This window comes from Equus asinus, chromosome 7, assembly GCF_041296235.1.
Source record: "Equus asinus isolate D_3611 breed Donkey chromosome 7, EquAss-T2T_v2, whole genome shotgun sequence".
Taxonomy (NCBI): domain Eukaryota; kingdom Metazoa; phylum Chordata; class Mammalia; order Perissodactyla; family Equidae; genus Equus; species Equus asinus.
The window spans coordinates 76,599,705-76,625,540 of record NC_091796.1 but is presented as its reverse complement, the minus strand read 5'-3'; the positions used below and the strand labels follow the sequence as shown (position 1 = coordinate 76,625,540).

The 25,836-nt window shown below is 50.9% G+C and overlaps 1 protein-coding gene across 26 annotated transcripts in view; it reads left to right on the top strand.

Moving 5' to 3' along the window:
- TMEM229B (transmembrane protein 229B) overlaps positions 1 to 22,818 on the top strand; it is a 36,782-nt gene extending 13,964 nt beyond the window's left edge. For 3 of the 26 annotated variants that reach the window (XM_070513817.1, XM_070513816.1, XM_070513819.1), the window contains 2 exons: positions 8,713 to 8,894; positions 19,060 to 22,818. In XM_070513817.1, coding sequence (XP_070369918.1) covers positions 19,078 to 19,581 — 504 coding nt within the window. In that variant the 5' untranslated portion in view covers positions 8,713 to 8,894; positions 19,060 to 19,077 and the 3' untranslated portion in view covers positions 19,582 to 22,818. The other 23 variants (XM_070513822.1, XM_070513821.1, XM_044773810.2 and 20 more) reach the window with 18 other exon arrangements.
- Positions 22,819 to 25,836: the final 3,018 nt, after the last annotated feature.

Below are 25,836 nucleotides of genomic sequence, written 5' to 3'. Positions count from 1 at the left end.
TGCTCCAGCATTCATACTCCAGCCTACCTAGCGATGCATAGTCTGCACGTAAAAGATGCATATAAGGATTTCTGAATTAATAAATAAATGAGTTTGTATAATATGATGGTTTGCTCAATTCTCTTTACCCCACAATGAAGCTGCTTAAAGAGACTATCACCTGTCCGGCTGTGAGGTATTTAAAGTGACCACATCCAGCCGTGACAGACAGTGAACCCGGGGAGGGAGGCTGTGCCTGGGGGTGTGTGTGCATGTAGGCGAGGGATTACTTTGGAATTAGGTGGTGGCGACGGTGGTGGGGTGTGGGAAAGGGGGCACCTACCCTAGAAAGCCTGCCTGAGATCTCAGAAGGCCTAAAGTCAGGCAGTATGAGTAAGACTAGCTACAAATCTTTCTGGGGAAATGAAATACCATGTTACACCCAGAAGGCAGTGGCTTAACAAATACAATCTGACTCATTATTATGGGCTTGAGGACAAAACAGGTGTCAAAACATCTCCAGAAAATATTAATTACCTTTAAGAATAGACCCAAAAGGTTAATAATCCTGTCTCTCTGGTATTAATATGGAGGCCTCCTAGAAGATTGCTGATCTGGGGGAGGGGAAGGAGTAAATCGATGGAGGAGTAAGAAAAGAGAAGGGCCAAATTGGGAGAGGAACTGTGTCCATGAGGGACATTTGTCAGAGCTGGAATTTTTGTGCCCAGTGCAGACATGTGACGACCGATGTCCCACCCGGATTGACCTCCATATCTGCTCCACCCCTACCTCATTCCCCGACTAATGAAAGGGGCCCCTTTGTTGTTTTCTTTCCTCCCAACTTTTTATTTGGAAGTAATTTCAAACTTACAGAAAAGTTACCAGAATCACAAAACACCCCTATACTCTTTATCCAGATTCTCTATTTTTAACATTTTGCTTCATTTGCTTTATCATTTATGTTCTCTCTCTCTCAGTTTTTTCCTGAACTGTTTATGAGTAAGTTCCCTACATCATGGCCTTTATCTCTAAATATTTCGGTGGGGATTTCCTAAGAACAAGGATATTGTTTTATATAACCTTCAGTAAATTGAACATTGATACGATACTTTATCTAATCTGCTGGTTGTATTCCAGTTTTGTCAATTGACCCAGTAATGTCCTTTATAGCATTTTTTCCTGTCCAGGACAGGATTCAGTCTAGTTGTCATGTCTCTTTAGCCTCCTTTCGTCAGAACAGTTCCTCAGCCTTTCTGTTGTTTATGACATTGACATTTTTCAAGATTATAGCCTCCTTTTCCCCCTTTTAGAAAAATAGAATGTTCTTCCCATTGGACTTATCTGATGTTCCCTCATGTTTTGACTCTGGTTACACATTCCTAGCTGGAATATACATGAGTGATGTTGCAACCTTTTCGATGTATTACATCCAGAGGCACTGATACCCATCTGCCCCCTATGTGTGATGTTAAGTTTGAGGCATTCAAGCCCTCAAACTTAACTCAGGTCAGGTGTTGTCCAACTTCCTCACTGTGAGTTTACTAGTTTCCCCTCGCTACTAATAAGCAATCTGTGGGGAGACACTTTAAAACCGTATAAACATCCTGCTCTTCATCAACATTTTGCCTGTAGCTTCACCACCCCTCCCTTCTGGGTGTGCAGGTATTTCTGGATTCCAGACAAGGGATAGGAGTTCAAAGCTGTCTGGAACAAGGTGGCCCAATTCTGAGGGCCTCACCCAGGTAGAAGGGGACCTGCTGTGCTGGGCCCAGCCCTGTTGAATACCGGCATTTCCACAATAACTTTCCTCTTCTGCCAGCAACAGAAGCTCATTCGTCAGTCTCTCAACTGACGTATAAGAATGTTCTTGCAAAATCTTCTCAGCTTTATTTGGGCACAGTGGGGTATAAAAAGAAGGCTAGTGCCCTCTTGGTGTCTTTAAGGATCCTGCCACAGAGCTGGGGAGACAAGACTCGGACTCACTGGAAGGTAAAGGACAGATAAGTTGTCAGTACTCTGACCCCACAGGACAGCTTAACCAAAGCTATCCCATGACTCTGGAAAATCAGGTGACCTTAGGAGTTTAGGGGAGAAGAGATGGAGTAGCTTAGGTAGGAGGCAGGGACCTTTCGTTATCCAGGGTAATCTTTGGAAGTTGAAGCACAGGCAAATATGGGTAAACAGAGATGAGAGGTAAAGGCGTTCCAGGAGGGGAAGCGTGTGCGCAGAGACCGGGCGATGGGAGCATGGATGGTGCGACTGGGGACCAGCCTGGATGGGGTCAAGCAGTTCAGGCCGCAGGATCTACCCTCTTTTGTTTTACAAAGTAACTACTTTGCAACCAAATCTTACTGAGCACCTACCTCAGTGCCAGGCATTTGAAAAAATAACTTTTCCAATCTAAAAGTAATACGTGTTCAGTATAGGAGGCTTGGAAAAAGAGAAATATGTAAAGAAAGATTTTAATGAAGTCACTCTGTTCTTTCATCCAGAGATAACTGGTTAACCGAGGTGTGTTTCCTTCGTTTCTGAGATCTTTAACATTCTTCTGGCAACAGCTTTGTTTTGGTTCATGGATTCTGTAGCCCCTCTTATCCCTCAGAGGATATTCATCATGCTTTTTAAAACATTTCATTTTGTTGACTTTGTTAATTCTGTTTTCTAGCTGGAACTTCTGTTCTCAAATTTGGTGGTTTTGGTTTTGGTGAAATGTTTGGTGAGTCTTTGTTACGTGTCACCTCCCTATGAACCCGAACTCCGTGCTCCGGCCGCCAGTGGCTGTGGACGGGAGGGTAAGAGGTGCCTGCTGGGGACTGCAGGAGCTGTCCAGGTGTCCCCTTGCCCTCCTATCTCAATGTCCAGGGCACAAGCATGGGTGGAGAGGTGGGGCAGGGGCCCACTTGCCTGGCTGCTCCAAATCCAATCACCAACCACTCAGGGACTCTCCTGGGCCCCCAACTGCTGGCTCCAAACTTGGAGACCCCAGAGCTGTTGCTGTGACTGAGCATAGAATCCTCAGCCACACTGTCTGGGTTCAAATCCTAGCCCCGGCATTTACTAGCACTCTGACCTTGAAAAAGCTCTGTAACTCTGGGTCTTATTTATAAAATGAGGATGAGGGTGGTCTCTATCTCAAAGGATTTTTATGAGAGTTAAATGAGATGATATATGGCAAAGTTCTTAGAGCAGTGTCTGGCATATATACGTGCTGTATGAGTGTCAGCTGTTATTTTTTTTTTTTAATTATTTTGTGATTTTATTTTTTGGGGTTCTGGTTTCTCCGTCAGTTTATTCCCATTTGCCTTCCATCTTCAGGCAGCCCAGATAATTCCTTCTTGTTTTCTGGTGCTGTAATGGATTTATTCTTCCTAGAAAATGTCTTTTCTGTCATTTTTTAGAGCCTTGGTGGAGGCAGGTGTATCGCCTTGGCCTGCCATCTTGATACGTCGTGCACATTCTTCAGGTTCTTTTTCCCTGAGTATGTACAGGTGTTATTATGATCTGTATCTGTAATACAAACATCAGGGCATCCATTGTCATGTATGTCATCTCACCTGAGAGCCCGGCCCAGGGCAGGACTAGCCACCTGGTCTGGGTTCCCAGATGCTGATCCTGTCCTGGGTAGGACCGGGGGTGGGGGGGGTGAGCAGTTCTCCTCCCGGCCTTCCTCAGCCTGGGCTGAGGCTGTCGTAATAAGTGTAATGGGTCCTCTGTTCCCTTTGTCAAAAGGAATGTTAATTATTTTCAGCAGTCTAATTACGTAGCTAATGAGAGAGTGACTGAGATAACATCCCCTTTAATTACTCTTGCCTAAGTGCTGTTTGGAGCCATATTTTGAGCATGTTGCAAGGCTCAGTGCTTTCGCAGTAGATGGAGCTGTCCAGTGAGAGGCTGAGTGAGGGGCCGGGGCTGCCAGGCTTAAGGCTCTTGGTGGAAGTGCCTGGCTGCAACCAGTGCCCGGCCTGGTGAATGCCAGCCTTTCTTCTGAGCCGTTATTTAAAGGAAAGAGACAGTTTGGATTGGGTCGGGTGTCAAGCAAACAGCAACCGTCAGAGCTGCCCCAGAACAACTCTCTTTCCTCATTCTTCTCCCGTGCACCTGCCCTTCAGGCTCCTCTTGGCCAATCAGAAATTACAGTAGGCATTAGCTTGCTTACTAATTTTCTGTCTCCCTCCCAGCCTGTGAGCTCCAAGGGGCCAGGAACATTGCCTTGTTCACACCTATTACAATGCCTGGCCTTCAGCGGGTTTCTCAAGAAATATTTGTTGACTGCTGGAATACGATACCCTGAGTAAACAAACTGGCCTCCACAGGACTTCTTGGAGTAGGGCTTCTGGTTGTTTAGAATTCTCTAGGGTGGCTTGGCTGTAGAAAGCTGTGAAGAGTTGGGCCCTGGGTGTCCAGGCTTGTCCTCGGGAAGACTCACTGGTGGGGCAACCAAGGGGCAGGGTCCCCATTGCTCTGAAGGCGTGGCGTGTGTGGGGATAACCTGTGGGACACCCTGAGTACCTGGCAGTAATAGGGAGAAGCTAGATAAAGAAATGCCTGGTCAGTTTGTCGGTGAGGCTGTGAGGTCACTGTCTGTCCCTTTCCGGCTGACAGGAGTCGTCTTGCTGGTCTCACGTGACAAGGATTCAAGGGCCCCTCAGCTGCTGCCTGATGGGATCTGCATAGGGGATTATTGATGGAGGGGAGGGGAGGCAGCCCTTTACTGTAACGCATGCCTGGCTCTGGGACAGCCGCCAGGCAGCTAATTAGAGAGCCCAGCAGCTGTCCAGCCTTTCAGGCAGCGAGCAGCAGCTACTGAGTGCCAGGAGGTGGGATGGGAGGGTAAGGAGAGGGGCATGGGGCCAGAGACCACCATCCAAGGTAGGGGATGGCCAGTCAGGGTTTGTTTCAGAGGGGGGCACTGGGAGGGACAGGTAAGGTAGAGTGGGCTGGATGGGGAGGAGGCAGGGAAGAGAGGAGGGTGACAGGACAGGGAAGCCTCCAGGTGAGACAGAAGACAGGGTGGCAAGATGTCCGGCAGGCAGGGAAACTCAGATTCCAAGCCCTGAGTGGCGGGGTGCAGAATGGAAGGACAAGGCCAAGTGGAGTAGGGGGTCTGTCCCCTATCTCCGCCCACTTCCCCTATGCCCCAGGGCTGGGTCTCCTTGCTCCCCAGGGAGAGCTGACCAGACACAGCCTTTCCCCTAGGGGGATTTGGAATTCCAGTTTCATTTGTAGCTGAGCTGGCCACTCTTTGGTTTGGGAAGTTGCCAAATCCACTTGTGTTCAGGGCTGGTCTTACTATAGGACAAGTAAAAACAGTTGTTCTGGGTCACATGGGAAGAACAGGGGGGAGGGGGCGCTTTGAGTAGCCAGAGGGTTCCCCAGTGGGTCTTTGGGGCATCTTCTCTTTCCTTTGTGGGCATCTGGGGTGGGGGAGATTTGAGGAGTGCTAAGGAGGAGGACAGAGGGAGAGAAAAAGGGATAGTGTTTCGCCTGCCGCTTCCTGGCTCCAGTCTTAGGTTCCGGGCCATGGAGACTGCTGGGGGTGGGGGGCGGGAGTTGAGGGGAGATTTGGTTTTTATGTTCCAGTCAGAGAGGCAGAGATTCAATCATGCAAGCCCAGCTTACCCTAAATAGTTGTAGGGGAGGAGAGAGAATGATGCAGAGGGAATTTCCTGCCAGCAGCTGCTGGTTAAACCTCTTTGAGAAATGAATTCTATGTGCATGAAAACTGGATGTGCCTTTTGAGAGTGCCAGCACATTGTAGAAATAACAGAATAGGCATTGTTATTCTCTGACCTGAACCCGAGCCTGGCCCCTTGCCCACGTAGGAGCCTGCAGTGTCTCCTGGGATGCCTGGGACACTCTGTTCCTGCCCCAGCCCTCCTCATGTGATATGTCTTCTGTGTTATCAGACCCAAGGCACCCACCCCATCCACCAGTCTAGATGATGGCTCTTAGAGGTGGGAGAAAGGAGAGCGAGCACCCTCCTTTCTTTCCTGGTCTGCAGAGAAAGCCCTGGTCATTGTAAGCCAATGTTTGTGATGCTTTGTGGGAGAGAGCCCTTCTATGAGGGTGCCCTAAAAATTAGGGAAGACCCCCAGACATCTTTACGTTTCGTTAATAACACTGGCTGGTACAATCACCCAAGAATTTAGCTGGACCCTTCTCCACCTTGTTTGTCCATCTTCCAAGAGAAACTCTATGGTCTCAAGGAATTCATCTTGTGGAGGGGGAAGCAGAAACATGGTAATTTTAAGATGAGACAACATGTTTCAATAGAAGGATCCTCAAAGTCCTGTGGGATCATCAATGATGGAATAACTGGGAGGCTGTGGGACAATGGCGTCACAAAGGAATAAGGAGGGAACAGGGTCTCGAAAGAGGAGGGGGTGTGCTGGGCTGCAGAGGAGGGCAGGCAGGGAGGACAGGCTTGAAACTGTGTGGTGGTCTCTGCTCCTTTAAACTCCCAGGAGCATCCGGCATGTTGATAGGGAGGCTGGATGGACAGACTCGGCTGTATGTTTACAAATAAGCTGCTTACAGGACGGACTAAGTAGATTAAGCTGAATGAAGGTTGCGTGCCTACAGACATGTGCCTTGAGAATGAGGTTTGGATGGGAAGCAGTTTGAAGGCATGCTATATGGCGAGGCTGGTGACTCTGGAGCCCAAGGGCCAGGGTTCAAATCAAATGTATGGATTTGACCAAATCTTTTAATGTCCTGAAACTTGGTGATTCATCTCTAAAAGGTTGGGTGGGGAGGGGGCGGCTGATAATTCCTGCCCTCCCCTGCAGGAGTCTTGGGAGAATCTTGAGAGATGATATACCAGAAAAAGTATATTTCACCCCCATAGTAGTTGCTATAAGGGCTCGTCACACCTTCATATGCTCCTAAAAGTTCTCCTTCAGGTCACATAGTCCACAAAGAAGCCTCACGCCCTCTGCTCCCTGGGACCTGCTCTAGGGAGCCAGGGAGTGTCAGAGGAGGATGAGAAGAGCTCGTGCACTTGAAGGCAGAGGCAGGACCCCTGCTATACCATCCCCTCCTCATCCAGCCTCCACCAGCTCCCTGGGGGAAGAGCCTACAGACCAGGAAGCAGGAGGTGTCCAGTGCAAGGCTGGCCCCAGGAGGGAGCCTGTTCTGACTGTTTCAGCTTCACCTACTAGGGCAGCACCTCAGCCAGCAACGGGCTCCCAGGGCTGACTGCAGTGACCGACGGGCTGTGCTGCCAGGATGTGGGCTCTGGTTTCTGTTTCTTTTTGGTTTTTACTTGTGCTGTCAATGCTGCCTGCTTAGGGCTCAGGGAAGGGGAAGTGCCCTTATGTCCACGGAAGTGCTGCCGGGGGACTGAAGCCCCAGGTGCAGGGTCAGAGTGGTGCTGGGAATGAAGTGGGTGTCGGATATGTCTCGTTGAAGCCCTTTCCTCGAGATGATAGGTACGTGCCAGGGTGACCCCTGCTCACCATCAGGAAGGCTGGGAGAAGGGAGGCAGATGGCCAGGTGGGGCAGGGTTGGAGGCTCCTGTCTCTGGGGGAGCTGGGGAGGGATAGAGGCAAGGCAGAGCACAGCAGCCCACTCACTTCATACCCTCTGCCTTTCACTTTTCTTGGTGCAGAGGCCCCAGGGAGACACCCAGGGGACGTACACCCTCCCCACCCACAGCACATGTGCACACAGTGAGTCTCAGGTTCCCACCCCAGCCCTTTCACTTCTCGGCTCCTCTGCTCTCTCAAAAGTTGTCTGCTTGGGGAGCAAAGGCCTGAGTCACCCCTGCTCAGAAAGCCTGGGTGTGGGAGGAGGGAGGAAGGTGGCTGTGGGCGTCAGCATGGCGTGGCTGGCACCTCTGTGATCCATCCTGCTTGGCCATCCGTGGGGGCATCCCGCCCCCAGTCACATACTGTTCTCTGTTTCCAAGCGGCCAGTCCGTCCTTCCGTAGGGCCCTGCTGGACCTGCACTCTGTCCTCGGGCTTAGGCAGATGGTGCTGCATCCAAGGGGTTTTCAGGGAAGCTCCAGCACCTTCATATTAAAAGAAAAAATGTCGGACTCTAGATCAAATGGTCAAGTCTTGGGGATATGATTAAAAATATGTTCATGGCAAAGGGCATTATAAAGTCAGATTTATATCAGCTTGTAGTCAATTATTGATGTTAATAGGAAGGCTCTCAACAATAACAGTGATAAAATAATAAAATGAAATAAATATTAGGGTGGCGGGATTGTGGGTGGAGGGGGTTTAGCGTACATTTTGTTGGATTCCTTGTTTGCCTGTGTGTGGTTGTGCTTGACTCCCAAAATGCTAAAACGAATGTCCTTCACTATCTGCCTTCCACGAGGCCCTTGACCGCCCTTGAGAACAGATGTACCCACCACAGGGTGAAGGTGGGAGTGTAATTTGAAGCTAGATGAGAATGGAGCTGGATTCTAAAATTATATTCCCTCTCAGATTTACAAGTGCGCACCCTTTCACTCGTGGTGCAGGAAGCCCTAACCCCACGTGTGAATTGCCTGGGATCAGTCCCAGGCTCTCATCGCTGGATTAACCAGACCGAAGCAAACAGGATGACAGAGAGGAGGTGGCAGGTTCCAGGAGAGGGGCCTCGGGTGGGATGAGTGTCTGGTGCTGGGCCTGGAGCCTGGGCCCTTGTGGTATTTGCCTCAAGTCTGCCTCTCTGGTTGACCTGGTGGCTCAGAGCTGGGGGCACTTTAAGCTAATGAACGCCTCCTCTTTTATTCCCAGGGACACATGGAAGCCACACGCCCACTAGCCTTGGATCAGCTGAGCCCTGGGGCTGATGCTTGCCCACACTGCTGAGAATGGCGCTGAGAGCCAGCCAGGCACCAGGACTAAGGTTAACCTGGGACGCTCCTGGACCGTGATCCTGATGTCTGTTCTGAACCACACGCTCAAGGGTGTGTTAAGTGAGTATATTACAGGCTTCCGGGGATCACAGGCCCCTCCTGCCTCAGCAGCAAGGGCACAGGTCTGGAGGTTCCAGTTCTGAGCCTGCTTCCCCTCCGAGGGCCTGTCACAGGCTACAGTTGTAGAACAGGAGGGCAGTCTCCAGCAGTTCCAGGCCATATCATGTGCTGGAGCCATCTTGTGTCTACACGGCCTCCGAAAACTGGGCCAGATCCAGATGGTCCGACATGAGTGATGTGAGACACTCAGCACATAGGAGACAGCATCTTCCCAGATTCTCTTTCTCATCTGGAGGCTCATGGATACTTTGGGCCTCGGGCTTTACTTCTGTGCAATGGGAACGATACCTCCCCTGGGATTCCAGACTCTGCCCAGAAGCCACGAGCAGTTCACATGGCCTTGGGTAGAGCTTCCAGGGCACTGGGAGGTGAGGAATGTTTGGCACCTTAGGTGACATAAAAGTGACACCAGGGGTCAAGAGGAACAAGTCCTCTGATGATTTTGCCATGTTTCAGTGGCACCTCCTCCTCAGTCCAGAGGGGCTGCATGTGGGGCCCCTCTGTGGAGTGTCGCCTGTCCTCACATGGCCTGTCTTTCCAGCCTCAGTCTCTGGCTTTTCCTTGATGATGCTTTGAAAAATGACAATTGGTTGCTTTCCTAAGCCCCGGAGGCCTGTCTGGCCTAAATGCTGTTCTGTTTGTGCAGGGCAGACAGTCCCACTGTGGAATCGGGGACCAGCAGGCAGAGAGCTCCCTGGAAGGCCGGGCAGGAAGAGCTGGTGCTTTTGACTAGACAAACTTTTAGGAGCTGCTGGGCTGGTCCACAGGAGCCCAGAGCCTTACATTCCAGGTGGGAGTTGGCAGGGAGAAAAAAGGGTAACCAGGTATTTCTCAGCTTTAGGGACATCTTGACTCTATTGCCAGATGAGAGTGTAAAACTCAGGGCTAGAATCTACTTTTCACTCAGTCTGGACTTGCAAAATCAGTCTGCAACTGGATGGTCTTTCAGGAAGTGTGTCCTTGGGTTGATATGTAGCTGGGGCAGTGTGATCGAGCCTGGACCGTGGGAGGGGGGTGGGGGTGGAGAGATGGCCATGGAAGCCACTGTGGGAACGCAGTGACTCAGACGGGAGAGCTGTTCCCCACATAACACAGAATTCTCCAGAGCAATCTACGTCATTAACCTTAAAACTGTTGTACCCTTGCTTCCAGTCATCCGACTTCTGGAATTATTCATTAAGAAACGGTTCATTAGAAAATAGTCCCAGAAAACAAAAGGGCCAAATTCTTTTGTTACAGGCATAAAAATATGTTTCTTGTGGTGTCATTGTAGTAGTGGAAACGGGAAATAATTTTTCTCCCTTTGGTGAGCATCTAGGTTAAGTAAATTATAGTTTTCCACTTTGTGGAATATTACACAGCCATTATAATAATGAGAAATAGGCAATACAACAACTTGGAAAAAGGATTATGATACAATAAGTGAAAGTGTCAGGTTATAGAATAAGTACATTATGGTAACTTGTAAAATAAACATATAAGAAAAGATTGCAAGGGGGAAATGGTAAGGGCTGCTCGTTTGGTGGAATCATGAACGCCTTTCTTTCTATAATGCATGAATTTGCTTCTTTTAAAACTAAATTCAATCTGGATGAATACACAGCACACCATTAGTAGTGACTTTCTCTGAGGTGTGGGATAATGGTGACTTTTGCTTTCTAAGGCATTCCTTTCTGTAATGTTTAAATTTCAGCTGCGTACACATGTTACTTTTGTAATCAGAAAAGATAATAAAGATATTTTTAAATGCTAGAATTAAAATTTTTAAAAGGCTATGTTTTCCAAGAAAGAGGAAAAAAGAAAGGCTGAGGCAGCTAGCCGTTTATACCTGCCCTCATCAGTGTTGAAGGGCCTGCACCTGTTTGGGCCCATTCATTCATTCGTTCCACAGGTAATAGTGGGTCTTAGTGCCAGACATGGTTCTGGGCACTGGCTGTCCAGCAGTGAACAAGACAGAGCCCCTGCTCGCATGGAGCTTTCATTCTAATTGAGGGAGATCGACAACAAACAAGTAGCAAAACGTCAGAAAGTAAAAGTGCTATGAAGAAAATAGGATGATGTGAGCAGCAGGCAGGCTATTTTGGACTGGAGATCAGAGAAGGTCTCTGAGGGCTAACAGTTGAGCCAAGACCTGAATGACCACAAGGAGGCAGCCACGTGAGGTCTGGAAACAGCCTTGCAGGCAATGCACAGGATGCCAGCCTGTGGGCCCCACCCACAGGTGCGCTTTGCTGCCTGAGCCCTGGTGAACCTCTGTGCCAGGCTGACTCCATTCCCTAAGCCCACTTGCCCTCCTGCACCTGTCCGCTGGGATTTGCTTAGCATCTGAGGCCCTCTAAAATCTGCCCCCACCTGCCTCCCCGTGTGGACCGGCTGCTCCTGACACTCTGGCTGCTGCTGCTCCAGGCACAGGGCTTCTCTGGGCAGTCTGCTCACTGGTCACTGCCCTTGGCTGGCATTTCTGTGGTGGGGCTGGGCCATCTGAGATTCTGAGCAGCACTGAGGCAAGCCGGCAGTCAGAGAGGCTCTGGGTAATGTGTGTCCTGGTGAGAGGTCTTTGAATGGCACATGCCTTGAAGCCCTGAGGTGTGGCTGCCGCCATAGTCCTGTGAAGGTCAGCTGTGACCCTGGAGGACATTTGTATGGATCCTGCCAGAACTTGGCCTCTCAGAATAGGCTGAGCCTTCAGTAGCTCTGACACCCAGTTCTGAGCTTCACAGATGATCCACATAGAAGCTCACGTCCTTCTTGCTTCTTTTTGTCTCTCCATATACCATCCCAGCCTTCCAAAAGCAGACACTCAGAAAATGATAGTGACCTCAGAGGAGCCTGTAGTCAGCCTCAAGGGCAGTGCAGTGTTCAAGGCTCAGGAACCAGACTTGCTGGGTTTGAATCCCAGCTCTGCCTTTTGTAGCTGTAAGAACGTAGGCTAATTATTTAGCCTTTCTCTGCCTCAATTTCCCCATCAGTAAATGCGCTTGAGGATTATCTGAGTTAATACATGGAAAGTGCTCAGAAGAGTGCCTGATTATTGCTATTGTGATGTGGGAAGTGGAGGGAGGACCATCCCGGGGCCTTTCCTGGGCTTCCCACAGGAAGAAACAGTGGAACTCTATGGCACCTGGGCCAGCCAATGATCACGGGTCTTTCCCCCCACACCTGCTTCCCTTTTGGCCCTGAAACAAGCCCATGTTTTCCTCCCTCACTAATTTGATGACCAAGTTTGACGGTTTCAGTCCTGGCGTCTTGTACCCAGTTGTAAGGGCGCCTGTCCACCCCTCATCCATTCCACTCACCTCCAGCACAGAGCCCACAGGGGACTGGACTTAGGGTCACTGAAGCTGCCCCCCCGCTGCCTTGCCCTCAGCGGCCCCCTGGAAGGGCTGTGCATCTCAGAACTATGGTGATTTGGGTGCCTGGAGAGGGGAAGTAAATGGGGCAAAGAGGAAGGGCTGCGAGGCCTGGCTGCATGGAAGGAGAATCCCAATTTTCTAACAATGCGCTCCTCTGGACAAAAATTCCTAGAATCATTGTGTTGTGGCACCTTAGCTTCCTGGAACAACATGGGAGTTTTTGACAAAACCAAGGGCAATCATCCCCTCTGATTTTGTCTCCAGCCTTTTGGACTTTCATGGGTTCTCTTTGCCCCTTTCCACTGCTCACTCTGCTCTCTGCCACCCCAAGGAACAGCTCAGCAGGCTCTGAGAGCAGCAGGTGAGGTGCAACCTTGGAGGGGCACTGCCCGCCCTGACAAGTCACCTTGAGTTCTGCCCTTTGCCGGAACTCTGTGTTCCAGGCTCTTTTATCAACACTTCCGAGGGCTCTTGTACTTGAGTGTTGTTCCCCAAAATCCCCTTGTGAAACTGTCCACAGCTCTCCAAACTGTTTTCTCTTGTTTTCAGTAGTGCCCACCTTCTCTTCCTCTTTACACCACTGTGCATTTTCCTTCCTGGGCTGTCCCCTCTTTGTGTCATGGTCCTCAGGATGGTTGTGTTTGTCACCAGGAGAAAGAGGCCAACGTCCAGTGAGCTGCTGGTTCTTCCTGACGCAGGCTTTCCCAGGGCTCTGATCGCAGGGCCAAGCAAGGAGGTACTGGAAGGGTCCGGGGCAAAGGGCTCAGGTTGGGGGAGGCCAGGGCAGGGATAGGGGTCTGTTGGGCCCAGCAGAGGGTGGGCGAGTCTGCCCTTGCTCAAAGTTTAAGCATGGCTCCTGTGATTATTAGAAATGGATTTGGGGAGTGGAGTTCTGGATATCCACCCAAGCCAATGCCTGCCTTTAATCTTAGCATCTGTCCCACCACAGTGTGAGCTGACCTCCCAGCTGACAACACTGTCTTGTATCCCTGTTCCCTGTCTTCATTCCCATCTCCTGGCCCCAGCCAGCACTTCCAGTTTCTCCCATTCATCTTGTGTGGACCAGGCGTGTTCTCCAGGCACAACCCCTTGGACACGGCCTGACCTTGCCTAGGTATGCTTCCCCTCCACCCACCCCTGCTCTTCCAGGTAGGGGAGATTCCAGAAATGGAATCCAGGCCTTGGGCTCACCCTATTCTCTCCCCATCCTCTCTTCTGTTCAGCAGCTAGCCCACTCTCTCACTCTGACAGCTACTCCTTTAATCTTGGTTCTGCTGATAGGGTTTGGGAGGGGTCCAGCTCTTCCAAGTCATCTGCTCGGGCTGGGGGGGGGGGCAGGGGGCAAGTGATAACTGGGGTCTCTGATTTGTTATGGACTGTGAAACCATTCTTGACTGTCCCAAGATGAGACCAAGAGGCAAGGAGAGCAGGATTTTAAAATCAGCATCAAGGTTGGGGTCTGAACTGAGAGATGAATCCACTAGTTATGTCAGGCTGCTGCAGAAGAACACGTCTGAATGGGAAGCCCACTCCCCCAGATCCTGTGGGATGGAGGTGCCAGGGGCATGAGTGCAGGTCAGGTGGACAGACCTAAGTTCAGAGGGGCCTGAGTCGGGCAGAGGCAGTAGTGGTCTCCAGGCCACCGTCTCACCCTCCTTGACCCCTCCTTGCTCCACAGTGAGTTTCCCTGGAGTTTGGGTCTGTTCTCTCCCCAGCCCATGAACCCCAGCCTGTTGAGGGTTCAGGATAAAATGAGGGTAGGAGAAGCTGTGCCAGGAAAGCTGGCCGTTCGTTACATTGCACCCTTCTTTTCAAGCCTGGCCTCAGAGGGCTGCTTCTGAGACAACTCCCCTTTCCTTAAACCCTCCTGGGCCACACGCAGCTGGAAGCTCGCGTTGACTCTCCTCCGCTGAGGTTTGTTCTCCCGCCATCTGTATGTGCGCTTGTTGTTTTCACGGGGTTGCTTGGCTGCCGGCTTAGGGCTCTGGGTGGAGGTGAAGTCCTGACCTGCTTGGCAAGGAAGGCTGCCTGGCCACTAGTGAGGGCAGGGGCAGCACGACCCTGCCTCAGCTAGGAGGCAGTGCTCAAAGCAGGAGCCACTGACCAGGAAGCCCAGCTCCATGCCAGAAATGACTGCCACCCTTTCTTGAGCTTTTGCTGTGGTCTTAGTGTGCGTCTATCAGCTCATTCATCCTCACAGTAACCCTGGGAGCTGGTCTCTCTTATTATCCTCACTCCACCTATAAGGAAACTGAAGCACAGAGAGCTCAGGTTAAGGTGCCCTGGGTCCCGTAGGTGAGGGGTATCAGCCAGGACGCAAACCCAGGCAGTCAGGATCTACACCCCCTTCACACTTGTGATCATGGTCTGTTGTCGGGGGTGGCTCAGGAGGGGAGAACCTGGGTTAATTTTACGCAATTTCAGGTTTCCTTAGGTTCACGTGTCTGACAAATTTATCGAGCATCTTCTATAGACAAGGCACAAAGATGACTAACATTCACTCAACAAATGTTTTTAAGATGAAATTTTATTTTTATAAAAGTTATGCCTACTTATTAGAAAGAGATTTTAGACTATACAGAAAAATATAAAGAAGGAAATAAAAATCACTTATGAGGTCACCATGCAAGGATGATGGTGGCTAAATGTTTTGTATATTTACATGTATACATGCCTTTACAAAATCAAAATCATGTTAAATATTGAGTTTTGAATCCTGCTTTTTTGTCTTAACATTGTATTCAACAAACAGTCATCAAGGCTGTTAGTGCCGGCCTTCAGATGAATCATGGCAAAGCTGAGTGCTGTCGTCCGAGGTGAACTGGGTGCAGAGGTGAACAGGGCAGTGGACGGCTCTGGAGCTGGAGATGTTTAGGAAAGTCTTCACAGAGGAGATGGAACTTGAAGGAGGATGATGGCCTCACGGGCCATAGGCTGGGGGTGGAAGGGCACCCCAGGTAGCAAAAACAGCGATGTAAAGATCCAGAGGACAGGATCCGAGGCAGAGGTGGGTCATGGAGGGCTTTGCCAGCCATCCCTTGGGGGCTGAGCCTTCCTCTCAATGTTAGATGTTAAAGATCCACTCGTGGGCTGTAAGTGGGGAGAAACATCGGATTTTCATTTTAGGAAGACTGCTGTTTCCACACACTCCTTCGGAGTGTGATGAGTGAATTGGACAGGAGCACGGCAGGGCAGGGAAGCCAGCTGGGAGACTGCTGGAGTCATCCAGGTGAGAGATGATGAGGGCTTGAGCCAGAGCATCAGGAATGAGAGAGAGGAAGGAAGAGATGGATTTGAAAGATAGTTAAGGGGTAGAAAGGGCAGGAGTTAACGGCTGACTTGGTGGTTTGCTTTGGCCAATAAGATATTAGCAGGCATGACTTAACCAGAGCCTTAAAAAGTGCTGGCACGGTTGGACTCGCTCCTTCTTGTGCCTCTGCCCCTGCCCTGAGAAGAACATGTTGGGCTAGTCCACTGGGCCCAGGTGGAGGAAGAGAGGCAAGTGGAGCAGAGCCACCCCAGCCAAGCACAGGACAGAGACCCCAGATGACTCACAGTCTCATGACTGATTCCAGCCAAGATCTGCCAACCCCCACACACATAAGCTGCAATAATAAATGAGAGTTGATTTAAGCCACTGAGTTTTGGGATGGTTTGTTATGTAGCAATTGCTAACTGATAAAGAATGCCTTTGTTCTTGAATTGAATGCCTACTGTGTGCCAGGTACTACTCTAGGCACTGGGAATGCAGTGCTGAACCTGACAGACAAGGTCCTTTACTCTCAGGGAGCTCATGTTAGAGTGATAATGTGGCAGAGGAAGCTAGAATGATGCCAGGGACTCTGGCTGCTAACTGGGTGTGTGGTGGTACCATTGATCAGGACGGGGGTCATAGAATGGAAACAGGTTTTGGAGTAAAGATAATGAGTTTGATTTAGGAAAGGAGTATGCAGTGCGTGTGGGACATTTAGATGGAGGTGTTCAGGAAGGAGTGAGATACACAGGTGTAGAACACAGGAAAAAGGTCTGGCTGTGGAGAAAGTTGTCAACATATAAAACACAAGATCACGTACCAAAGAGAGACAGTAAGTGCTGTGGATATTCAGAGGAGGAAGAAGGATTTGTGGCTGGGAGGATGAAAAAGGTTTTGTTCTGAAGGTAACCTGTAAGCTGGGTTTGTACTTGTGGAGGTGAGAGGAGAAAAGCACACGAAATACAATGGATAGGATCTGCAAAGGCCTGGAGGTAAGACAGGGAGAGCTGGACTGTACGAATAAGGCTGCCAAAGTAGACCGGAGTGAGATCATGGAGAATCTTGAATGCCAGGCTGAGGATGCTGTAGTGTTTCATGAGGAAATGGGCAGCCATTGAATGTTTTTGAGCAGGGGAGTGACATTAGGTACGCATGTCTAGGAGATGGGCAGTAGTATGCAGTGGGATAAGTTTTGAAGCAGAAATCAAGAGATATGGATTCTAGTCTCAGCTCTTCCATTCACTGGCCCTGGGGTATGGGGCAAATGTCTTCTCTCTGAGTCTCAACTGCCTTTCTTAAAAAAACAGGGGTAAAACTATCTGCCCTTCACATGAATCTTAATTCTGTAAGAACCAATGACAAAACGTGAATGAAAGCGCTTGGAAGACCACAAAGCAATGCACAAGGGTGTGTATTATTGTGACTAGGCCTCCTTTAGCTGAAAGATGAGGCTGGGATTCCCAGACAGATGGGCAGACTGCAGATGTCACCTTGTTAACCTCTGTCCCCTCTCCCACCTCAGAGAGGGGATTGACAGAGATGTCAAACCTGATGTCCACTGGCAGCTGGCAGAGCTGGGATTCATATTCTCATGCCCTGCCTTGCCGTTCTTGATGCAACCCTGAACTCTCCCACCCCACCCTTTGCGTAAAAGACATGTGTCATTTAGAGAATGCCTGCTCAGGAGAGGCCTGTGCCACAGCTGCAGAACAGAGGACTGGAAAAGAGTCGCTGCCCTCAAGGAGCAGACAGGCTAGTTGGATCAAGAGGGCATGTGCATCAAAGTAGTAAATAGAGTGGCACTGGATAAAGGGCCAAATGAGTGGTCCACATAGTCGCTGGTGGAGGGCGAGGAGAAAACAGAGAGGCTGTGGGCCAGGCCAGTCTTGAGGGAAGCAGACTGGGGCCTTGAAGAAGGGTGGGGTTTAAAAGAGAGGAGGGGAAGGGAATAAGAAGTAGAAAGGAGGACTCTCTCCTGTCAGCCCACTGGTTTCCTCTCACCTCGAAACTAAACACCAAAACCCCGCTTAATGGAGCAGTTGAAGACAAATGTGACCACAACGAGCTAGCACTTCACACCCATTAGGATGCCCATCATCAAAAAACCAGAAAATAACAAGTACTGACAAGGATGTGGAGAAACTGGAACCCTTGTGCATTGCTGGTGGGAATGTAAAATGGTACATCCGTTGTGCGAAACAGCGAGGCCCTTCCTCAGAAAATAAAAATAGAATTACCATATGATCCAGCAGTTCCATTTCTGGGTGTACACACAAAAGAATTAAAAGCAGGGACTTGAACAGATATTTGTACACCCATGTGCACAGCAGCGTTATTCACAATAGCCAAAAGGTGGAAGCAACCCATTAATGGATGAATGGATAAACAAAATGTGATAATATCTAGATAGATAGATCACAATGGAATATTATTCAGCTTTTAAAAAGTGAAGGAGATTCTGGCACATGCTACAACACGGATGAACCTTGAAGACGTTATGCTCAGTGAAATGAGCCAGTCACAAAAGGACAAATACTGTATGATTCTACTTAATGAGGTGCCTAGAGTAGTAAAATTCACAGAGACAGAAAGTAGAATGGTGGTTGGGCTGGGGACGGGGTATGGAGTTTCCGTTTGGGATACTGAAAAAGTTCTGGAGATGGATAGTGGTAATGGTTGCACAAAAATGTGAATTACTTAATCGTATACAGTCATGCCTCACTTAATGACGGGGATATGTTCTGAGAAATGCATTGTTAGGTGATTTTGTTGTGTGAACATCATAGAGTGTACTTACACAAACCTAGGTGGCTTAGCCTGCTACACACCTAGGCTGTATGGTACTCATTTTATGGGACCATCATTGTATATGCAGTCCATCGTTGACCGAAATGTCCTTATGCAGTGCAAGACTGTACTTACGAATGGTTAAAGTAGTAACTTTTACATTATGTGTATGTTAGCACCACACACATAAAAGACAAATGTGATAAGTTACTTAGGAAGATCTCCTAAGAGAGAGAAAGATGAGTGAGGAGGAACTGTTTAAGAAGAAGTTGGGGAAGAGATGCGGCTCCCAGAGGATGGGCCTGGGGAGACATGAGCCCGTAGCCTAGAAATTGGGGTGATTGGTGGGCCAGGACAGCCACCTCTTCCACTGACCACAGATGGTCCCAGTGAGTTATTACAGGGAATGTAGTAGACGCCTCCTTCCGAGTAGCATTTGAGTGGAGTTGCTCAGAGGAAGCCAGTGGGGCTGTTTGTTTTCTTCCTTTCATTTCTCCTGCCCACCTGGCTAAGGTAAGGAATATGGAATAAAGTAATGAACATGGAATAGGGTCAAGAATATGACTGGTAACCAAAGGGAAGGGTAGAGGCAGGTTAGAAATCCCCTCAGCCGGGTCACATTAGAGACGGGCTGGGCGGTGGGAAGCCACAGGAGGCGAATCCCTCCCTCCCTCACCTATCTCCTTTGTGTCCCACTCCCCACTCCCCGCAGCCGGCCCCAGTCGGTGCCATGGCTTCAGCCGAGCCCCTGACGGCGCTGTCCCGCTGGTATCTGTACGCCATCCATGGCTACTTCTGCGAGGTGATGTTCACGGCAGCCTGGGAGTTCGTGGTGAACTTGAACTGGAAGTTCCCGGGGGTCACGAGCGTGTGGGCGCTCTTCATCTACGGCACCTCCATCCTTATCGTGGAGCGCATGTACTTGCGCCTGCGGGGCCGCTGCCCGCTGCTGGTGCGCTGCCTCATCTACACGCTCTGGACCTACCTGTGGGAGTTCACCACCGGCTACATCCTGCGTCAGTTCAACGCCTGCCCCTGGGACTACTCCCAGTTCGACTTTGACTTCATGGGCCTCATCACCCTGGAGTACGCCGTGCCCTGGTTCTGCGGGGCCCTCATCGTGGAGCAGTTCGTCATCCGCAACACCCTGCGCCTCCGCTTTGACAAGGATGCAGAGCCGGGGGAGCCCGGCGGCCCCTTGGCCCTGGCCAACGGCCACGTTAAGACTGACTGAGTGGGGGGCTAGTGGGTGGGGCCCGGGGGTCTCTCATGGACCGTGTGGACAAAGATACCAAGCTGGTGGGGTTGCCCTTTCTGTACAGCACAAGCCCAGCCCCAGCCCGGCCTCGGCCCGGTAGGGCGCTCTCATCCCCGCGCACCCTCCACTGTGGGCGGGCATTGGGGCGTGGCCAGGTGTGGGGGCGTGGTCGGGTGTTGGCGGTGAGGTGTCGAGGCAGCCGAGGGACTTTGGGAAAGGTCTGAGGATCTCAGCACAGCTCAGACGCTGGCGGCGGGAGGCCTGTGGCTAAGCAGCGACTGGACTACATGGGTGACTTTGGAAGCAGCAGGCCCTGTCCTGGCTAAGGGACTCAGAGAATGGGCAGAAGACGGGAGGCAAGGCTTGAGGGGGCTTTGGGCTGCTGCAGCGGCCACCTCGCTCCCTCCCACCTTGTTTAGTTGGGCTTTGGCTGGTTCCATTAGGCAATATTCAGGTGCTTGCTTGCAACCAATACCTCCCCAGGGGCCTGCTGAGCTGCAGCTGAGACTGGGCAGCCAGGAGGCTGCTTGGCAGTAGTGTTGGTCTACAAGGGCTGGGAGGCCTTCCCTTGGCTCCACTCCCTTCCCCCAGGGCCCCATGCTGCTCCCTTGGCCTTTTGGGGGCCCCCCTGGTGCTGGATTCCCACCAACCTTGGGCTTTTGGAGGTTTTAATCCCTGTGTGTTGGGTGGCGTTTCCCCCTTTTCTCTTTTATTTTCAAGGCTTTACCACTAGCGGCCCCTTTGTCCATGTCAATCACCCCACCCACCCCCACCCCCAGCTCCCTAGCCAACACAGCAGCTGCCGGATATAGAACCCTGAGACAGACCCCGCCTTCCTGCAGCCTTCCCTCCCTATTTCTGCTGGCCTGGTGACTGGGAACACCTCCTCACCCCTGGTCTGCTGGGTGGTGGCAATGCCCTGGTGCTCTTCTCCATGCTCCCTCGGGCAGTGGCCCAGCTGAAAATGAATGACACCCCCAACACGCAGTCAGGCCGAGATGGACCACACGGATCCGCAATGGGGACTTAGAGACAAATCAATTCCGGGTGGTAGTGGTGGTGGGAGGGGTCAAGACACCCGGCTGGTTTACTTTCAAGCCAGTCAGGGACAATCTAGCTTTCTAGGGGATGGAGGAGCAGGTATCCAGTGTTGGAGACCCATGGAGAATGAGGGAGGAGGAAAAAGAGGAGGCCTTTCAGCTTTGGGAGAGCCTTTGGAGCATCCTTAGTGCGAAGAACTCAGTTCTGGTTCTGCCATAGCCCCAGCCCTGCAGCCAAACCTCCTCAGGGCTTCCCCTTCCCCCACTCCTCCCGGCAAGGCTGACCCTTTGAGCTTGCTCCTTAAACAGTATTAACCCTGCCATGCTCATGGTCATTGTCATCTCGGTTGCTCTGCCTTCCCCCATGACAGGTCCATTGCTGGCAGTGGACAGGTGAAATTCTCACTCCAGCTCACTTCCAGCTCCAGCCCCCACTCCCGGAGAGGAGAGGTCCATCAGGATGGCAGCCTATCCCATGGTAGATGGGTTCTTCTTGACCACACTAGGACTCTTAGGTAGAAATTAGCCTCTCTTTCTATAGGTCATTAAAAAGTGATAATCCCACACCTGTGGAGAGAATCTCCTCTTCTTCCTGTGCTGCAGCTCCACCTGGGTGGTGCAGACAGCGCCAGCCAAGGGTGTGTGTTTGCAGGGGGGGGGGATTGGGGACGGGCAGAAGTGATGTCCTGGATTGGGAGAAATGCTGGGAGACTGCCTTTGTGCAGTTGACCCTGTCCAGGACAGGAAGAAGGGTGTTTTCCAGCCTCTGCGTCCTGGCCAAGGTCCTCAAATCCAAGGATGAACTACCTTCTGCAGGGGCCCGCCCTACCTTTGATTTTACTGTGGCCCCAATTCCAAGGCTTTGGGGCTTCCAGGGCTTCAGGCTTCCAGTGGAGGGGTAGACTGCTTTCCAACTACAGGTGGAGGGGATTCCAGAGGGAGAATATTGTCTGGCTTCTCTGTTCCATCCAGGTCATTGTTTCCTTGGTCCTCTCCCCTAATTTCATTTTATCTCAGTCTCCCAGACCCTAACACTCCCTCAGGGTCCCCATGTGGTCCCCTAGACCACACTGCCCATCTTTGCCCTCCCCTTCCACGATAGAATCTGGTGGTCCCCTTGTTGATGTCTCGTAGCATAAGGCCTGCATAATTCTCATCCAGAGCAAGCCCTTGGATGGCCCACCACGTCTGGCCACTCCAGTTGTTGCCCCAAGGGCTTTTCCTGGCATCATCTTCTCTCTGGGTCCTATAAACTCCCAAGTGCAGGAGGTCTCAGAGTAAACCTACCTGCCTGACAATGGGCGGACATTGTGTTTCTGCTTCATCCAAGTGCCCTGTGGCTCCTATTATCCCTAGTAGGGCACAGTGCCCCCAAGAAAGGGAGGTGATGACCTGGGGCTTGACCACAGGATCTGCAGGCTCAGAGCTCACGAGGGGTAGCCCAGACTTCAACTCTTGCTTTTTTGGGTATCTTCAGGGCCCCAATCCCTTAGTGCCCAGGGACCCAAAGTTTGGAGTAATCCCAGCCCTGCCAAGCAGTGGGGGTGCTGGCGGGGAGGGGGTGCTGGCGGGGAAGGTCTGCTTGCTGTTTATAAACCTCTGGTGTCCTGGGCCTCTCTCCACTGGACATGGCAGCATCTCTGAATTACAGATCGCCATGTGCTGCCCTGCATGGTCGAACCGCTTCTGACGTCTGCTAGGTGTCCTGTCACGTGTGCCCTGTCCCCTCTGATGCCAGTGAGTCAGGATGGCCTACGTTTATTCACAGCAATAATACCTGGGGAGTGCCCATGGAGTCCTTTTGTCTGGTCCCTCCCTCTCTGCATGGGTCTCCTGGGGAGGCAGTGCTGAGTGGGTCAGTTCCTGAGAACCTGTGTTTCTGGAGCTCTGGGCTGTGCAGACGTCATGGCAGGGGATGCAGAAAGGAGAGGCCGGCCGCCTAAGGCAGGCAGAGTATCTTCCATCCTGAGGCCACCCCAGATCTGGAGGAGCTGCAGGTCCTGGCTTTGTAAAAGGGCCTTTGAAGTGGGTGGGCCTGTCTCCCACCTCTGGCAGCTCTTCAGAAGAACACACAGCTGGTTTGTGCACCCACTGCCTGCTTTGTCTCCATCGGTCTCTTTGTCTCTTCCTTTTCACATTCGTGCACATGAAATATACTGGTGTTTGTGTGTCAGGACTGGCTCTGACCCATCTCTGTTTCTTCTATTTTGGAGCCCCTGTCCTAGGGGCTGCTGGAGGCCAGGCCCTTCACAGCCTGGCATAGCGCTGTCCTGAACCAAGAGGGCTGCTGGGTGGGGCCACCCTGTTGGGAGGGCAGGTGGCACTCCCAGCCACTCCTTTTCTGTTTTGTCTGACCTGGTAACCTGAATTCTCCACCCAGCCATCCACTCTCCACTGGTAGCAGAATGGATCCAGCCCTTACTTTGGTCCCACGCTGCCAGGCAGATGGGGAGGCCTGGGCAGTATCCAGGTTGGCTACAGGTTAGCCGCATTTGCTCATGAGATGAGCTCCTCTTGAACACGCCATGACCTGGGATGTCTCATGGGACATGAGGGGCCAAGTGAGGAGGCTGAGGGTACCCCAAAGGGCTATACAGCCAGAGCCCCTTATGCTTCATTACATTACAAGTCACGCTATGAAGAAGAGAGCTCTGCCCTCATATCTGGCAGCTCTGCTTTCCCTGAGAAGTGCTTTTGGAGGCAGTAATCCCTCCCTACTTTGTGCTCCTCTGCTCTGTCTAGTGTCCCTTGTCCTTCTCTCCCCCCACCATGCCATGCCACTTTCCTACTTCTAGGGAGAGGATGGAGGGTTCAGAAGTTGCTCAGTCAGTTGAACTAAACACAAATGGCCTGGCCCCCCTGCCACAGCCACTGGTTTTCTGGAAGGAGTGGACAGTGTGCTTTATGAATCATCGGGAAGGCCCATTCCCTCTCTCACTCACTTGAAGGTGTTCATTTATTTGACTGAAGCTTTTCCCCTTATAAAAATGAGCAAATGTAAAGCCCCAGCAGTTGTTTACATGTTAGTATAAACAAATCTAAAAGGCTATTCCCTTAGAGCAGATTTTTGTAGAAAGAAAGAGGCAAGCATAATGAGACAGGGTCTACATTATGGAGCTTCAGAGAAAAGGCAAGAGGTAGGGCTCAGAACAAGGAATCTGAGGGGACCTAAGACTCTTCTTAACTGGCTGGCTCCTTCTATACTCTACTCAATGGCTGCTTTCCTTTCTTGATACTTTCCTTCCTCACCTCCTCTGTTCCACACTCGCCCAATCCAAAGGGACCTTCGAATGATGCTACATTGAGAGAAATGCCCCAAGAGAATTAATGCCAAGGACCTTGGCTGCATTTTCTGAAATCTGCCCAGTCTTTCCAAAAGCCTAACCCTTAATTAGTAACAGTGAACTAATGACCATCCCCTTGTCTTGCCTTCCCAGGGTGCCTATCTCAGAAGGGTGTGTTGTCCACACTGCCCCCTGGCATAACCAAGGGACAGCTGGTCTGCCTGTGTTTGGTGGGCAGGGAACCAGGTACAGGAAAAGGGGGCAACTCACTCATCACACCGCAGGTTACAGCAACCGGGCTGAATAATTTTAACCACAGCCGTGGCTCCTACCACACTGCCAGTGCCACAACTGCTCATAAAAGAGAAATTAATGTTTAGGAGGAGGAGAGCTGGGAGAGAGATGGGGTTCTAAGGAAGGAGCTGTGGGATGCTGTCTTAGCCAAGACTTAGAACAGTTGGCACAAGGATCCTTCCTCGTGGAGAGAGGGTTGTCAAATTTTGCTTCTGACAACAAGGGTTTAAGGTTGGCACCTTCTCTGCGTCCCACATGTGACTTTATCTTTGAGCTGGGCCTCTTCCCTTTGATTCTATTTCCTTCTCTTGAGATTAAGCCTGAGCGTCCAGCTGTAGGTGCTCTCAGAGGATTTGAAGCTACCAGATGAGACTTTTCTCCTTCTGAACATTCAGATGGGCCTGAGAATTGACCTACTTAGTCCTTTGGTTTGTTATTGGACACCAACAGTAAGCCAGGGACCAGGCTAGTTCCTGGGTTGCTTACAGAGTGTTGGGGAAAAAGACGTTGCATGGACATTCACGCAGATGGTTATTCACTCCAAAGTTGATCAGCACTCCAGTAGAGGTAGCTGCCTCGTCTACAGGGGTAGGCGAGGGTTCCCCAGGAAAGAGACACAGTGCAGACCTGGAGGTCGAATACCAATGCGTTCTGAGGTGGGCTGGCTTCTCACTGTCTGGAAATGCAGACATTGATTGTGCCCTGGGAGGTACCTAGATGTATACAGTGCAGAACAAAGCTAGCACACAGTGGGTGCTTTAAGGAACTCTTGATGAAAGAAGTCTTATAGCACATCAGCCCCGGGAAGCCCACCCTAAAGACCAGGCTGAATTTCCAGAGCACCACAGGCTTCTTCGGGAACCTGAAGCTAGGAATCCTGTCTGAACAACAATCATCCCTGACATTTCTGTGCCCACCACTATAGAGCAACTCTCTGTCCTTCCCCCTCTTTCCAAACCATTAGTCCCCACAGAGCCCTGCCAGCATCCCAGCTTCACTCTCAGAGTCTTTGGAGCTTGGCCAAGACCCCACTGTGTTGGTTTGTCCATTGCTTCATTCTGGTGGTACACTTTCTTGGTGTGGGCAAAGTTGTCCTTTCAGTGCCGAACAGTACAGAGAAGAAGGATCCACTGATAGTCCGGTCTGGCTCCTTGCCTCTGTTGCAATCACACCTTCCACAGAAGGGAAGTTTTCTGGTTTATAAGGGTCCACTGATGGTGAAGGGTCTGGAGGCTGAATCTTCTTAGTTCGAGTATAGAATTGTGTTTGTTTCCTGGGGCTGCTGTAAAAAATTACTGCAAACTGAGTCGCTTAAAACAACAGGAATTTATTCTCACACAATTCTGGAAGCTGGAAGACCAAGATCAAGGTGTCTGCAGGGCTTTTCCTCTGGAAGCCCCAGGGGAGAATTGTTCTGTTGGCATGTCTTGGTTTCCCAGGCCTGTGGCAGCATCCCTCCGGAGGCTGCCTCGAGGCTCACATGGCCTCCTCCTCTTCCGTCTGCGTCTTCTCCTCTTCTGATGACACTTAGCATTGGATTTAGGGCCCGTCTAGGTAATCCAGGATGAGCTCATCTCAAGATCCTTAACTTCTTACATCTGCAAAGACCCTTT